Source organism: Cicer arietinum, chromosome 7 (genome assembly GCF_000331145.2).
Source record: "Cicer arietinum cultivar CDC Frontier isolate Library 1 chromosome 7, Cicar.CDCFrontier_v2.0, whole genome shotgun sequence".
NCBI lineage: Eukaryota > Viridiplantae > Streptophyta > Magnoliopsida > Fabales > Fabaceae > Cicer > Cicer arietinum.
The window spans coordinates 26,534,482-26,552,195 of NC_021166.2; the positions used below are offsets into that span (position 1 = coordinate 26,534,482).

Consider the following 17,714-nt stretch of genomic DNA (forward strand, 5'->3'; position numbering starts at 1 on the left):
CTTTCCCTTGATTGATATCTCTTAAGGAACATGTAATTTCTCTTTATGTGACCTGATTTGCCACAATTATAGCATATCACTTCTTTTCTAGTCATCAACTTTCTTCTTGACTTTGTACGACTTTCTGAATTGTCGCGTCTATGGAAGTGTCTACATTGACTTTTCCCCTATGACTCTGTAACTAGTGCTTCTGACTTTGAGGAATAAACAATCAAACCACATTCCTTTCTTTGAGCTTCTTCATTCAACATGCTCTCTTAAACTGTTGACATTTTTAACTTCCCACTTGGAGCTGAATTGGTCAACGTCACAACAAAGACTTCCCAACTATTAGGTAAGAAACTCAGCAATAACAATGCTTGCAACTCATCATCTAATTTAATATCTTTCGTTGTCAAATGATTCACTTTATTATGAAAATTGCTCATATGCTCTGCCATTGAATCCCCATCTTTGTATTTCATATTCACCTGCTTCCGAATCAAGAATGTATAATTTTATACATTATTTGGTTCATACAACTCTCATAATTTCCTCCACATTTGATTAGCATCTATTTCAGTTTCAACATGTGGATATACACTAAGATCCAACCACTGTCTGATCGAGGCCACTGCATTTCCATTCAGTGTCATATTTATTTGTGGGTTTAGTAGTGTCACCCTCAATAGGATCATACAAATCTTTACTGTATATCATGTCTTTCATGAGAGCCTTTCAAAGTGTGTAACTAGAAGAGTTGAGCTTAATCATATTCAGACATTTATTTTCCTCTTCCATTTAATGGCACAAACCAAATCAACTAAGCTCTAGATAGCACTTTGTAAGGAAAAAAACTAGAGATAATTATCCAAATGACGTAGAATATTTTTCTCCACCTTTGCAGATAAATGGTCAAAAAGGAAATACAATTCCACATAGTAACATCAATTGACAGAAAAATTAAATTTGAGACACACAATTTTTAATGTTAAAACTTCCCTCAAATTGAGAGAATAAAAAATTACGAGGCCTAGTATAGTAAAACTTCCACAATAATAATTAATGGGTACACCAAAGTCTTTCTAGTAACACTAGAAAATATGAATTAACAATAGTCATCACTAAATGTGGAAACCAAACAAATAACAACAATCATCCACTAAAGTGGGTATTCCAATGTAACTCTCAAAGAAGGTAAAACTACTAAGACTTTATATTAAAAGAACAAACTCAATGATATAAATAACATACTTAAATTGTAGATCAAATAGAGCAATTTGCTAAACACCTATTACCACCTCTAGAAGTCAATTTTCTTTTCTTCCTCTCTTATTATTGTTCGGCTATCTCTTTTTTTTTTTTCTCTTCCAAAAGGCACGACTATGTTCACTTTCTGTTTTATTTGGGATTTCAAAATCTTTTTTTTTCCCTTCACATGAGTTAAGTCCAATAAAATACATATCCCTTTTTTTTCCTCTTTTCTTTCTTTAATAATAATAACAATAATAATACTAATAATAAAAATAATAATAGTAAATTTGGTGGGTTCCACTTAGGGAATGAGCTCAGTCAACAATTGTTTATGGTTTAATTGTGTGGGAGTTCATTGCAAGTGGTTTTTATATCCTAAAAATTGTTCGAAATGGTATTGTTATTGATAAATCGAGAATGGAATAGACAACTTTAGATAAAAAGAAACTTTAATATTATTGGAAAACTAAGAACATCTGTTTGTGTATATTTTAGGATAATTTGTATTTCTAAAAAATTTCAATTCTAAAACCACCCAACAAATATGGAACATTTTAAAAATTACACGCGAGGAAAAAAGTGAAATAAATTATTCTAGAATAAATAGGTTAACAAGTAGGAATTATTTTACACGAATAGTCAACAAACTTAATGCATTAGAAAAAACATTTTTTAACTAATAATTAATCAACTAATAATTAACATGAATAAGAGTTCAAATGTCAAAGTTAACAAGAAGTAAAAATAGCAAAAGAAGGAAAATAAGAAACATAGCCAATGTTGGCACATCTTCAAAGTGAAGGAAGGATGAAGGATCCGAAAATAGAAAATCAAACCTCAAATAAAATATTTGATAACAATAATGGAACAAATATATGCTTCATGGCTAAAAGCCATAGAGAAGAGGTTAATGATGGTGAACTATATATTTACCTACTTATGAACAATTGCAAGATGTATGAAAGAAACTTCATGAAGAAGTAAACTTAGAAATTTGACTAAAATGACTAGGAAAAGAACTATTCTAAACTTAGAAATCAAGCTACAAGACTTGAAAATGATTTATCTAAAGCTTTGAGGCAATCACATGAAGGTACTCAAGTAATGCAACATTCTCATAATTCATTCATCTCATTGTGAAAATGTGTTTATTTAGAAAATGAAAATATAATTTTGAAAAAACAAATTTCAAAATTTGAAGTGAAAATTTTGAAAACTTCAAATCATAGGCAACATTTTTCTATAAACAAATCATCTTTCAAAATATATTATAAAAAATCTTAGTAACAAAATTTGTCATATGTTACTTGTTTCTATTGTGGCAAAAAGGGACACACATTCGCAAAATGCTTTGTATGAAAAGTTTTAGTACCAAATGGTAGGATGACATAAATTTCCAATTAACAAATTTCTAATATTAATCTACAAGAACTCAACAAAAATTGAGTACCTATAAATCTTGCTTGATTGTTTTGTAGGTATGTTTCAGAGCATCAAATAATAAGTAGTTTCTTGAAAATTGATGCTCGAAATATTTTAAGGCTGACTTATCAAATTTTAATTTCTATTTTAAAAGTTTGATCACCTTTGTAAAAAAAATGACAAAATTTTAAATTGCATAAATTTTATTATCATTAGTTTAGAAACTTTACATAAAAGTATGCCTCTTAACTTTTTCATTGTTGAATTAGTTTAAGTAAATATACCCAATTTGTATTTTGGTTGTTTTCTATATGAATCAAAATGTCGAATATGTGAAATGAGTGCACTATATATTTTAAGTCTTGATTGTTGAATTAAATGTGTTTAATATGTCAATTCTAAGTGTTTTGATGTGTTTGCTTCAATTAGTTTGTTCTAATTTTTGTTGTTATTTTTTTTCAAACATTATACTATGTTGATGTGTTTGCTTCAATTAGTTAGTTCTAGTTTTTGTTATTTTTTTTCAAACATTATACTATTATTGGTGATTCACTTTAATGTTGTTTGAAGACATTTTGCTGATTTGAATTGTTGGTTTTTAAAATTGTTTTATGGAATCACGTTTATAATTTTGAATTGTGTCCAAGATTGAATTTTTTGTTTACATTTGTTTGCACATATCATTTGTGCATTCAATTAAGCTATTTTAGTTTTATTCAATTCAGTACGATTATTATTAGAGTCATTAAAAAAAATTCTTTGTAAAATGGTGTTATCAATTTAGTACGATATTCTGATCTAATTTTTAAATGACATTTTAATACAATTATTTATTTTCCATCACATATTTTCAATAAATATCCGACGCATTATAAAAAGTCTTAAAAAAATTGAGATTCTATTCAACTCCTCATTTTAGAGTGTTAAGACCATTTCAATTAACACGAGTCAATCTCCAATAATAGATAATGTTCGACTAGGGGTATTTTGGACGTAAAAACTAAACTGAATTTGATTACATTAATAATTTGATTGAGTTTTAAGTTTTGAACCGGTTTATAAATATAAATCAGTTTAATATTTTGAACAATGTTTTAGTTAAAACCAATTTTGAAATTCTTTTTTAAAAGAAAATCGATCTCTTTTTGAGAATAATAGATATAAATTTTTTTTCAAAAAAACATTTTGGGAAAATAATTTTGAGCAAAATAGATGTACACAATTTTTCAATAAAAAAATTCAGATTTTTTTGAAAAATTTTTTTTTTTGATTTTTTTTCCAAAACTTTTTCAAGAAAAAATGATTTAATTTCTTTTGAAAAAAAGAAATTTCAAAGAAAAAATCTTAATTGAAATAAAAAAAAAATCTAAAATGATTAAACTAGTTTTTAAACTAAACTTAGTTATTTGATTTATTTTAAATATGTAATTTAATTCATAAATCATTTAATATATTTATTTTTTTAATATAGTGTAATCCAATTTTTCAATAGAATTTAATTAACTATATATTTTACCTACTTCTATATTCAATTAATTGCTCAAAGAATAGAAATGCACTGTGTGTCTCTTTTCTAACAAGTTTTTCAATTCTAGAAATATGCTGCCTTTTGTGTTAGTAATGGTGGATCCAATGAAATATTGGGAAGAGAAAGATGAATATTAATTAAAATTAGAAATTTTGGGGAAGAAAATAATTATTCAATTAATTTTTGACATGTCACGTATGATAATTTTTTACACATGTGGGAATTAATGACACTCTCAACTTCCATTTATTTGATAAATGAATTTGAATAACTTTGTAAAACTAAAACCCTAAACGAATCTATAAAAGTAAAAGATAAATATTTAAAATAAATTATAAAAAATTAAATATTTAAATTTTTATAAATTTTAAATTTTATTTATTTATTCTCAGTAAAATTTTCCTTTTACTTTTAAAATTAATAATATTTTTCATCAACTATTTTAGTTTTTATAAAATAAAAATAAATCAAAACTTTTATTAGAATACTATCCATCCTTATGGATATACATGTGTTTTTGATAATATTTTTTGCAAAAGATAAATTAAAAATGTAATATTTAGATTTAGTTTCAGTTTTTTTCAATTTTTTTAATTTTAGATGTTTAAAATTTATATTTAATTATTAAAAATTCAAAATTTTTGTATAGAAAATATTTTAAATATACTAAAATAATCATTTAAAAATTTGTTAAATGCATATAAATTGACTTATCAAGACAGAATAAAAGTTGATTTTTTTATTTATTATTTTTTAAAAATTTAAAACTAAAATTTTATAAAAATAAAAAATATATTTAATCCAATACTTTGAAAAAGAAAAAAAAAACGGTGTAGTATAAGCCAAAACAGTATTTGCAGCGAAGTCAGCGGGTGAGAAAGCGGTGGAGGGATAGCAACAATGGCGACTGAGCTTGAAGAACTCGTCACCTTCTTATCTTCTCCATCTCCACAGGTATACTTCTCTTTTATTCCACTTCAATTCTACACCCCTTTCACACTTTTTTTATTTTTCGTTTCGTTTCCCGTTACAGATCACAAAGGTTGCTGTCGACATAGTTCGCGGCTTAACCGGCTCCGATGAAGGCTTACATTCCTTAGCCAATCAAGCAAAAGCTTTGATTCCTGCGCTGTCCCGTCTCTTAACGGCACCCAAGGTAAACAGACAACACTGTGGTTTACTTCTACATATTTTATTAGGGTTATCACTAAACCATTTTTGGACTTTGGATAAACAACTTAATTAAGGGCTTCTGAATAAGCAGTCGAATTCATTTTTTTAAATTGATTTTAGTTAAAGTTGAGTTGAATGTAAAGTGATTAATCTTTGGATATGTTTAGGTAAAAGTGAGTTTAACAGTAAATTTCAGTGAAAAAATCATGTTTGGTCTCAAAAGCTAAATCGTAGTTTCAAGTTAGAATCAATTATGGAGGCAGAATCAATTCTGCTCGACAACATCCAAACATGCCAAAATCAATTTTACACATATAGAATTGATTTTGACTCCTCCAAAATTGAAATCAAACATGCACTAAGCTTTTTGTATGGAAAAAGATAAAATAAAGTCAAGTTGTTCTCGTATAAGCTATAAACTGTTTTCATAAGCTATTATGGAGAACTTATGAAAATAAGCTGAAAACAGCTTATATACACATCATAAGTTGTTTTTGTAAGTTCTCTCAAACGGTCTCTATAAGCTATTCTAGAGAGCTTACGAAAATAAGCTCAAAACAGTTGATGGATATGTCGTAAGTTGTTTCTATAAACTCTCACAAATAGTCTCACAAGTGTTTATGTAAGTAGATAAACTGAAATAAGGCAATCCAAATAGACCCTTATTATTGATAGTTTTGGAGTTTATGATGATGCAACATGTTGTTTCAGGAGGTTTCTGAGGCTGCTGCTGAAGCTCTTGTGAATCTTTCGCAAAATTCGAACCTCGCAGGGGAGATGGTTCAAATGAGACTTGTTGAAACGACAATGGATGTTTTATATAAGCCTGAGTGCTGTGTTACTCGTTTACTTGTTATGCTTTTGGTTAATGTTACTCAACTTGATGCTGGTATTGCTTCCCTGCTTCAGGTGTGCTTTTATTTATTTATTTTGAAACTAATTTGGCCCATCCCTTTAACTCATTTGGGAAATACAAAAAATAGCGAGATTTTGGATGTTGGCAAAACAAACGTTGATTTTATGATAATTATATATAATGGTCAGGATAATATTGAAAAAAGGATTTGGCTCATCTACAATGGGGAATGCAATTGGAAAAATAAAGTAATTAGACGTAGTGTTGCCAAATAGCGGCGCTATAGCATAGCGGATTTTAATGAATCCGCTACGAAAACTGCGATGGTATCCTAATTTTGCTTTTAGGGCAATAGTGGCCGCTATTCCAATCTCTTCTAGCCGAAATAGCATGAATAGCGGAAAAATATAATTTTTTCGATTGTTTAAAAAGAATATAACTGAAGATTCTGCATGAGTTTGACTTTGAAACATGACCCTATTTTTATAAAAAAAAACAAAAGAGTTAGTGAGTATTACTCTGTAGTCTGTATTCACTGTAATACATATACCTTTCAATATATAAAGAGTTAGTGAATATTACTCTATGTGGCCTTTGCTATTTGATCGTAACGCTATCTGCTGTTTCACATAGCGGATTTTTGGTGTTTCGCTATTTTCCGCAATCCGCTATTGATAGCATTGGTTAGAAGAATAAAGTAACTAATCTCAATATTGAATGGACAAATCAACAGTTTGCATTTCAATACATGCATGATTTGTTTCACATGTACACGTAACATCAATAGTTTTGATTTATTCATCAACCATTGATGTTACTTACTTTATCCTCTGAACTGACTGAATACATTTTGTTGAAACTTAATCTAAAAAGAAGTATAAATTTAACAAAACTATGGGAATTTATGAAGTTAAAGATTGTAGATGGGCTGTTGTTATTTGTTGTGTTGGGAAAAAAGTTTGGTTGATTTTCCCTTGTTCGCTGTCAATTCACCATTCTACTCTTGTTGCCAGACTGAAGATGAGAAAGTGCGTGGATTATATGTTATGAAGCTTGTGAGATCATTTTGTAGAACCACCTATGAGAATGACGGTACGTCATTCTGAACTAAGTATAACTATGCTCTAAGGATCTTTTTGGATAACCAACTTAATTAAGTGCTTATAGAATAAACGCTTATCATATAAGCACTTATGTATAAGTTATTTCTATAGTCAAAGATAAATAAATTATGATCAAACTATTTTTTATAAACTATTTTCTAGTAGAAGCTGTTTTTACATACCGCCTTTAAGAGCTTATTAAAGTTAGCTAAAAACGGTTTATAGACATGTGATAAGCTGTTTTCATAAGCTTTCCCAAACACCTTGTCAGGTGCTAGTGGGAGTAGATAAACTCAAATAAGTTGTTCATAAACCAATCCAAATGTAGCTGAATTGTTTCACCTGCATCGTCAAAGTTCTGTTTCTTTATTTTTTTTTTAAATACTTTGTTGTTTCTTTATTTTTAAACCTCACGTGTTCATAGACTACTTTCTACTGATTGTGGCCTGTTTGATATCTTCGTGTGTTATTGAATTACAAACAATTTTTTCTAACCCGAGCAGCTGAGGCCCCTGTTACTCGACGGTTAATATTCAAATATGTTTGAGATACGAAGATAAAGATTTTTGGGAAACATATAACTTGGGTGTTCACAGTTTGCAAATTGCATTACTATAAAATGTCATTTTAATTTGTACTGTTGACGTTGTTGATAATTGTCATGCTGATTCAGCAAATTGTTTTTTTCCAGATGACTCTTTTGAACATGTTGGTTCCATACTTGTTAACATAACAAAGCAGCGGGAAGGGAGGGAGCTTCTACTCGACCCAAAACGGGGTCTCTTGAAGCAGATAATTAGACAGTTCGATTCAAATAGTTCATTGAGAAAGAAAGGGGTATGTGCAAAATTACTGCGTCCTAAACGTTCCAGTTTCCCAGCCTTGGCAAATGTTTGAATTGTTTACTTTTAATTTATGTTAAATATTGGTTTCCCCATAACAATAACATTGATTTTTGTGAGTATATTCAGTTATTATTACTAACTACTAAGAGCTAAGCTTACATTGGTAGTTCTTTTTTGGTCAGTGTTAAAAATTGTATGGGCTAAGCTTACTAAGGACTAAAATCTAAGTGCTTCGACCTATGCTATTGCTCAGCTAAAAATTGTTGATATATTTGATTGCTATCAGGTTTCTGGAACTATACGCAACTGTTGTTTTGAAGCTGAGAATCAGCTACAAAATTTGCTTTTGGTTTCTGAGTTTCTCTGGCCTGCATTACTTCTTCCTGTAGCCGGCAACAAGGTTACACACTCTACTTTCTCTGAACTTAAAGCATTAATCTTCTGCATACAGAGGAATATATTTCGTCCAACCCAACCTGAAAGATATTTAATTGCTCAAGATAATGAACCTAAAGTATTGTCCACTTGGTAATGGCTGTAGTTTGCTTCATGTCTATCTGTACATCACCGAGAGGTTATCTAGTATATCCATTTGAGTTTGTCCTTTTTTGTTATGAGGTTAAAATGTCATTGTGAAACTCGTATATAAGCTCAAACTCAATTTATTCTATAAAATGTTAATTATTTCGTTGGCCTCATAACTTACAGCAATCTGATCTTGTGGCATACTTTCAGAATGTAATTTTGAGTACTTAGGTTTATTTCCTGTTTCATGCCTTATGTCAGTTGCATTGAGAAAAGTAATTTTTATGCAGATCTACAGTGAGGAGGACAGAATGAAAATGCCACTTGAACTTGGGACTGCACTATCAATTGAACGTGAACCAGTTAATGATCCGGAAATTCGCACTCAAGCATTGGAAGCCATATACTTGATCTTATTGCAGGTAAACTTACAAATTTACCCCTTTTTTTCTCCTTAAACTGTTCATTTCTTCTCTGCTACATATTAGATTTGAAGACAAATTATTTATCCCTAATCTGTACTTATTTGCATTATACACTGAAACAATATTGTTTTTCAGATTCTTAATAGAAAAATCACATTTTTGTCCTTTGTAATATTAATTGGAACATCTGTTGTAACCCCTACTTCATTAGTTTACTATAAGATCTCTCTCCTTCTCTCTCTCTCTCTCTCTCCCGCCGCCCCCCTTCTCTCTCTCTCTCTCTCTCTATTTATATATATATCTTGGTACTCAAACTCTAGTTAATTCAGAATACAGAATGAGTTTACGACTCCAAATATCCAAATTTAGTTAACTTGCTCACAAAATCATTTTTTGTAAACATGAGTAGACTCATTCACATAGATTCATACAGACCCACCTAGAATCAGAGTTCGAGGACAATAAATGAGTCTACAACATAATGGTTATTTCTCCCCTCATGTCTAAGATGGCAGTGGTTCAGTGTTTATTAAAAAACCCAAAATTCAACGGCTGAATGATGAAGTCCAAAGGGTACAAAACATAAGCCTCAGCTGTGGCACTCAACTCCACAAATGCATCTAACATCCCAACGTGAATCCATTTGCAAACGAGGTGAACAATGTTGCCTATATCTTCAAGCATAAACAAGTCACAAACCAGAAAACATGAACAAGCCCACCATTGCAAGTTTGCAATTAACCTAACAGCTCTACTGAGCACCGAGGTAGACAAACCTAGCTCTCATGAGCTGAATCCAGCTCTAATGAAGAACTGAAAACTAGCCCCTACGAGCTGAATCCAGCATCAATGAGGGGTAACCTGTCCCGGCATCCTTCACTTTTTTTTTTTTGTAATTTTGAGCTTTATGATTTGTCGTTTTGTCTATAGATTTTAAACCCGGTTGTTATTTTTGTGTGCAGAGTAGTGAAACTATCTTGTACTTTGTGAATTTGTCTTGTCAAGTTTGAATTGTGAAGCCATGTTTATGTATGTTTTTAGTAGGTCTCTGATCTAGTCTGGTCTTGAGTTGTGCCATCTTAATTTATCAGTTGATTACAGAAAATTTAAATTTTGTTCGGGCTATGCTTTATTAATAAGTTGTTTTTTGACATAACTTTATTACTAAGTTAGGATGTTGTATATTCACTATGCACAAAGTAAATTGTGGTTCGATAATAACATAGATGTCATAAATATTATATGTATTACGAAAACTCTTACAAGTCTATGGTGACTTCATGTTTATACATAAACTCTCTAGTTTGATAACCACAGGTGTTGGAGGTAGTTACTGTTTTCCTTTGGCAATGGAAGTTTAAACCGTAGTCGGCTTGATTAAATGGTTGCACCTGTTCTTAGTTTATATACTGATGTAAAGATGTTCCAGAGTTTTGCTATATTTGGTAGTGATTTTAATATTCATTGCTCTATCGACTTGAGTTTGGATTAGAAATTGTGTACCGGTATATTGCTATGTAACTATGTAATAATATATACCTTTATTTCCACCCAAAAAAATATACCTTACTTTATCCATCCATTATTTACATAGGGGCATTTTTTGGTACCCTTTTATGTAAAATGGCTTTGGCTGATCTATCAATTAAGTTGTTAGGTATTCCTTCTTGATACATCCAATTTATGCTGTGAACTGCCATTGTTTTGCAGGAGGCAGGTCGAAGAGCCTTTTGGTCTGTAAACGGGCCTAGAATAGTACAAATTGGTTATGAAGACGAGGAAGATCCGAAAGTGATGGGAGCGTATGAGCAACTGGGATCCTTGGTAAACACCAGATGCTTTGTTTTATCAACAAACCATCTTCTTGAACCTCCTCCCCAATCCCTTTCTTTCTTTGTTATATTAATTTTATATCAATGTTAATCAGCTTCATGTTACTGATTCTATTTTTTGATCCAGTTGGTTCACGGCAGTGGCGTGGAGGAACCGGAACCGTCCACGGAGACCACAAAGTAGTTACTCTATTTTTGTTCTTTGTACTCCACACATATCTCCATAGCGAGTCTAATTTGAGAAGGTCATTCCAAGTCAATTTTTCCATTTTGAATTTGGAATCACCATTTATTTTTGAAAATATGTATATTACTTAACTTAGAATAGCTTGTCAAAATTGTTATTTATACACGCCTCAGCGTGAGTGGCAAATGTTCTTGAAGATGCACTTTCAGTTTCTGTATTAGAATTTTCCATTGCAATGCAAGTCGAATAGTTGATTAGAATATTATCATGATCGATAGAAGGATCGAAATCCCCTTTTAGGCGTATAAGTTTTAAATCACAGAAGTGAATTCTATACAAAAACTCAATAAAGATATGCCAATACTTGAATATCATTAGCAAGTGTATATGACATCAAGTTAGAAAGTTTACATAAACTTATTATCTAAAACGATGTCGCATGATAGAAGTGATAAATATTTAGTCGAGAGTTTGATTCTTGATTTGTGCATGTAGAAAAACATCAGCAGTTTGAGTAATTAATTTTCATAATAATTGTGTGGGGAATACTTTTAGTTTACAGAAAAATTATGTGTTGAGTGCACTAAGTAATAAAAAACATAGTTCAAGAAATCGCAGATTTTCCATGCATATTATTTCATATAATGGACTCGAATTTGCATTGATTTAGATCCGACGGTGGAAATACAGTAGTGCATGACATAGTTACTGTGTGTAATCTGAGTTCCTATATGATATATCTCTTCCATCTTTTATACACTTGGAGGCACCTTGCTATCTCTGCCTAGCTTTAACTCTTTTAACCATTGTAGTGGAAATAGAGATGAAGGAGGAAAGGTGTTGGGAGCCATCCCATGTAACACCAATGGGCAGGAAACACACACCTCGAAGCTGCAACAATCAAGCAAAGCAACAATGATAGGAACCCGAATAAAGAAAAAAAAAAGAAATACAAGTATTATGATTGTAATTAAAATATTACAGAAAATTAACCACCAAATAATACGGAAGATTAACCACCGTAATCTTAGAGCAAACACCCCTCATAGAAGAGACAAAAAGGTATTTTATATGTACTTGTAGTTGTAGGCCCAATTGTCCAAGGCCCAGTTAAAGTTATCCAAAAGGCAAATTAGAGAAAATGAGATAGTTAATTATAAAAGGTAGTGTTGAGAGAGGGAAGTTATCATTCTGTACATTTTCTATTATAATCTATAAGGTTGGACATAGAGAATTATCTCTTCTATGAAAAGCATTTGCTCTGGAATTAGGTAGTATTTCATTTTCAATCAATAATATTTCTATTTCTTTTCTTTCTTTATTTGAACAAGTTGCATTTAACAAATGAACTATTTGTGAGTGACATATTCAAAATAGAGGGTTGAGTGTAAGGGGATTTGAAGGTTGATGGAGTGGAGATAATGGATGAATTGCTTTTAATGTGAACTAGAATACAAATGAAATTAAGTATTTCTATTAGGTACGTAAATACTTCCCTGCTAAAATATAAATAAAAATAGATTACATAAGATCTAAAATTTGAGTCAAATATATTAATTTAGTTTAATTTATTTTTGTTTATATTTTGAGATGGAGGAAATACAAGATATAAAAACTTAAATATATTTTTTTAGATATTTTTTTATTATTTTTAATTTAAAATACACTTTTATAATTATATCAAATTTAGAAAAAATAATAATTTTGAAGAAATTGGTTAAGATCCATACGAAATACATATAAAGAAAATGTCTAGGAACGAAAGACAAACAAAAATCCATCCAACATTACATTTTCATAAAAACATATTTAAATCTCAATTTTAATTTATTATTTTAGAAGCTAAATAAAACCCAGAGCCAGTGATTACATTATGCATTTCATCCAAACCTTTTTTTTATTTATGAAATCCATCTAAACCTTTATTTAAGACACAATCTAAAATTCCCTTTAATGAATCGTATGTGGTTAAATTTTCAAATTGGAATATGTCGTTTTCATCTTCTATCTAGAATAGGAACATACATACCTTGATTATATTTTTTGGCTCTTAATGACCCCCCATAATATGGCCCCCCAGACATACATTTATTTGGCGACAATGAACTTTTAATAGTTTAGAGGCTAACTTAGCTCCACGAAGGGTTTAGCCAAATCAAATAGCATTAATGCAAGCTGACAATAAATTCAATTATCCATTTTATCTTATTTAAATCTTAACTGCTGTGTAGGTCATGTCGACTACAGAATAAATTATGGCTATATAATTTTTAGAAACATTTTTGAAGATATTTTATAAGTTTTATCATTTAAAATATTTTGTTAGAATCACATTTGTAAAAAAATTTATTATTTTTAATATAATTTAAAATTTTTTTTAATTATATCATCTACTCCCTTCATCTCAAAATAATGGTTGCATTTGACTATTTCATACAAATAAAAAAAAAATGATAAATGAAAGAGATAAAAAAAGTTTATCAATAAAATATCGATTGATTTCAATTATCACAAATGTAAAGTAGAGGATAATAAATTCAGAAAACTAAAAATGAAAATTAATTTAGAATAATTTTTTCTTGCAAATGCGATAATGGGATAGAGGGAGTAATTTATATTAGGTACATCGCTAATAATTTATAATCATCCTTCACTTGTGTTATCAAATTATCCTTATCCTTATTAAGGATAATATGGTAAACTCGTCGTTAGTTTTTTTTTTTTTTAATTTTATAGCAGATGATAAATATCATATTTACTCACATAACTATGAGGTCAAGATGTCCCATTTAATAATATCAGTATTTGACTCTTATATTAGAGCTTAAGGATACTATTAACTCTCTTTTATATATCATCTTTTATTAATTAGTGTGAAATGATTAAATGTGTCAGTTATTTTGAAATGAAATAATATAATATTAGTTGATATAAAATTTTATTTGTACATGCAAATGTATTGTTTTTATTAGTACGCAATGTGTATTAACTACTTGTTGATAGGGGTGAAAATAAGTTGGGTCGAACTAGACTTTGTTAGACCTGAGTCTGACTTGTCAAAAAATTCAAAGCCTAAGCTTGACATGCGACCGGTCATAGCCTTACATTTTAGGTCTGAGTCTGACCTTGATAGAATTTTGGTATGGTCTGTTAGTCTACTTAAAAGCCTATTTCATTTTAATATTTTTGAATAAGTAATCAAACATATCTTTAAATAGATTAACACATTAATATGTCAATGAAATCAAGTTCTATTTTGATACTTAACATCACATTTTGAAAAATATGACTTTATATACATTATATTTTATAATAATACATTTAAAATGTCAAAAATTAAATGAGGCTAATATGCATAAATTACTAAAAGTTGAATATATAACAAAAATATCAAAATTTAATATAATAATTATAGCAGTAAAAAAATATTATTTATATTTATTTAAATAGGCCGATCTAATAGCTTAAAAGACTTATTATGTGCATATAGTCTGACCTTTTTAAGTAAATAGGTATTTCTAGAAGTCTTGTCCTTATCTATTTAAGAAAAAAGTTTGACCTGACCTGAGCATCACGTAGGCTAAGCCGTAGGCCGACCGACATATTCTCATCCCTACTTGTGAGTCTTTCACAAGTATTTTTATTTTCAAGAAAATGCTAATAAATGTTTTAAGAATGTAAGATAAAGATTTAAAATAGTAGAAATCAATCTCGGTATTTAGGGGTTTACAAATCTTATAAATAATGTGTATCAATTATTTGTGGGCCAACACAAAAATTTATTAGTTGCATTCATTTAATAAAATTTTGACCTAGTTACATTTTTGGTTCTTTATTTTAATTGAATTATGAAAATAATCCCTCAATTTTTTAATTATGTATCAAAAAAATAGATGATGTAAAAGATTCTATGTGGATTAATTACATTTTATTATTATTTCAAATTTATAAATATATTTTCTATTTTTAAAAACAAATTTCCTAGTTTATTACATCATTTAATTACAAAAAAAAAAAAAAAATCGATTGTAATCCCTAATTTCATTCCATTTCATCTTCATCTTCCTTCTTTTCCCCTTCTTCATCCTTCTCCTCTTAGCTATCATGAAAATCTTTCCTTTAGGTCACTTTTTCTTCATCTCAACCCTCCCCAAATTTGGGGATTCTTCAAAATCTCATCTTTCTCTTCAATACTCTTAACTATTAATCTCAATATGTAATTTCTTTATTATGCATTAATTTTAACAAAATATCTTGATTTTGTTTTACATATATCAAGTTAGTTAACCACATGCATATTCATGGGATGATTACATAGGAATGAGAAGAAGATGAAGATGGAATGGAATGAAATTGGGATTAGAATGTGTTTGAGTTAGAGACTAAAACTAAAAATAAATAAAATGAATAACTATTTTTGTGATTCAACTAAAATATGAGAACTAAAAATGCAATTAAACATTTTTTTTTAAGATCGGAGAGATTGAAATTGATTGAGCACTAACATTAAAGAAAGGTAATTAAAAAGACATCAAATTTTAGGTTGATTCTGAAAAATTATAGATATACCCACAACCAATTAAAATCCACGACCAATTAAAAAGACAACTTAATGCTCTAAGGCGTGAATTTAAATTTCAAGAGAAACTTTATTGATGAGTAGTATTTTGTCCCTAATTACAAGCCTTCATTTACAAAAACAAATTATTTTTATTAAATCCTTTTGAATTTACTAAATATATTTAATATATTTTTTTAAATATAACCTTGATTAATACTACTAATGTATCTTAGAATATAAAAAGTTATTATTAAATACTTCAATACACAAATGACATTTTAATTATTCTTTATACAAAATGAAAACATTAATTACACTACCAATTTTTTTAATAAAAATAAAATTTTTAATAAGGATTTATGTTTAGAGACATAAGTAGTATTATCTAAAAACATCTCTAGTTGTAGAATTTTAAAATATTTACTTCATACTTAATTTTTATTTTGATGAGAGATTTTATTACTAAATTTCTTTGAGATTCCTTTACATTTATTATTATTATTATTATTATTATTATTATTATTATTATTTGTTAATTAATATACCCCTAATTAATAGTCCCTCCATTCTATTATGAATATCACAATTGATTATTTTACATAAATTAAAAAAAGTAATTGAAAAAAATAATTAATAATAGATAAAAAATCTTTCAAGTTCTGTTATCTTATTTATTTGTACCGGTTGAGTGGTTTTTTTTTTTTTTTTTTTTTTTATTGTTTAAGTATTATTCCTTTTGACACACATTTTCCCCATTTTTCCTTTAAAAATTAAAAATTCTAACAATCTTCAATATCTTCTTCCCCATCTTTGTCTTCCACCGAGAAACTCAAAAGATCTAGAACAATCCTGATTTTCATTTTCATCTTTAACACAAAGAACCCAACAAGATAGAATACCTTCAACTTCTCGTTATCACAATTCATTCTCTCTATAATGGATACTCCAATATTGTTTCCAAACACCACCATCAACATCCAAAAACTCAATCTTGTAAAAGAGTTCCTTTGTAAAGGGTTTTCAGAAAACTGAGTTATGAAATGTGTTTAGATGAGTTTTAAAACAGAAATTCAACATTAAGAGAAATGATTTATCTAAAACCATTTTTGGTAACTTCAATAAACTAACTTATAGATTATTAAACTAACTTATAAGTTTGTTCGATTAAAAGAGATGTGTTTAATAAATAAATTTTTCTTATCAACTTGTAGCTTATTCTAACGCAATTTCAAGTACTTTATGAATTTATAACTTTTTACATTTTCTTCAATTTATAATTTTATTATTTTATTTTTATTATTATTTTTCATTCATATGTAATACAAAATAACTACATCTTCGATGAACAAAGCTGTACTCAGTTTCTTTAATTCTTTGTCATAATAACTCAAAAAAATAAAAATAATTTTTTATTATAAGAAATTGATTAGCGAATGCATTGCTATATTTATTATTATTTCTTTGTATTCTAATTTATTATTGTGATAAAATTAAATTCATTTTTTATGTCAAATTGTAAATGATAAATAAATTATGTTGTTTTTATGATTACTATTTATATATATATGGAGCTTGCTAAACTTTTAGAGAACTCTTCAAATTTATGTTTGTATAATAATAAAAAAAGTAACAAAAAAATAAATAAATGAATTGCATGGTTCAGGTTTTTATTTCAAAGTAAAGTAAAAAAATTGATTAAAAAGAAAGAAAAATAGAGTAAAATAATACATATAAGAGATTGAATAAAAATATCACATATTTTTTTTTTTGTTATTTTAAATTAAATAATTATGTCCTGTTATATTATTTTATATTGTTAAAAACAAAATTTACAAAAAAATTAATTTTAATTAATTAATTTTTCAGTTATAAATCTTCAGTTATCAACTAAATTTTCAACTATTAATCAACTTTTTAGCTATCAATTATTTTATAACTTAATTTTATGAAATAGGGCCTAAATCTCAAATTTTCACATCTCTTAGTTATACACCTCTAACTCTTTAGTTTCTTCATGTCCAACA

At 28.4% G+C, this 17,714-nt stretch overlaps 1 protein-coding gene across 1 annotated transcript; it reads left to right on the plus strand.

The window, feature by feature from the left end:
• The first annotated feature begins 5,000 nt into the window (after positions 1-5,000).
• Positions 5,001-11,331, plus strand: LOC101511829 (uncharacterized). Its single transcript, XM_004511153.4, has 9 exons — positions 5,001-5,137; positions 5,217-5,339; positions 6,068-6,265; positions 7,226-7,304; positions 8,007-8,152; positions 8,447-8,560; positions 8,976-9,107; positions 10,821-10,934; positions 11,070-11,331. Exons 1-9 carry the CDS (start codon positions 5,084-5,086, stop codon positions 11,124-11,126), a joined length of 1,017 nt encoding a protein of 338 aa, XP_004511210.1. The 5' UTR covers positions 5,001-5,083; the 3' UTR covers positions 11,127-11,331.
• The last annotated feature ends 6,383 nt before the right edge of the window (positions 11,332-17,714 follow it).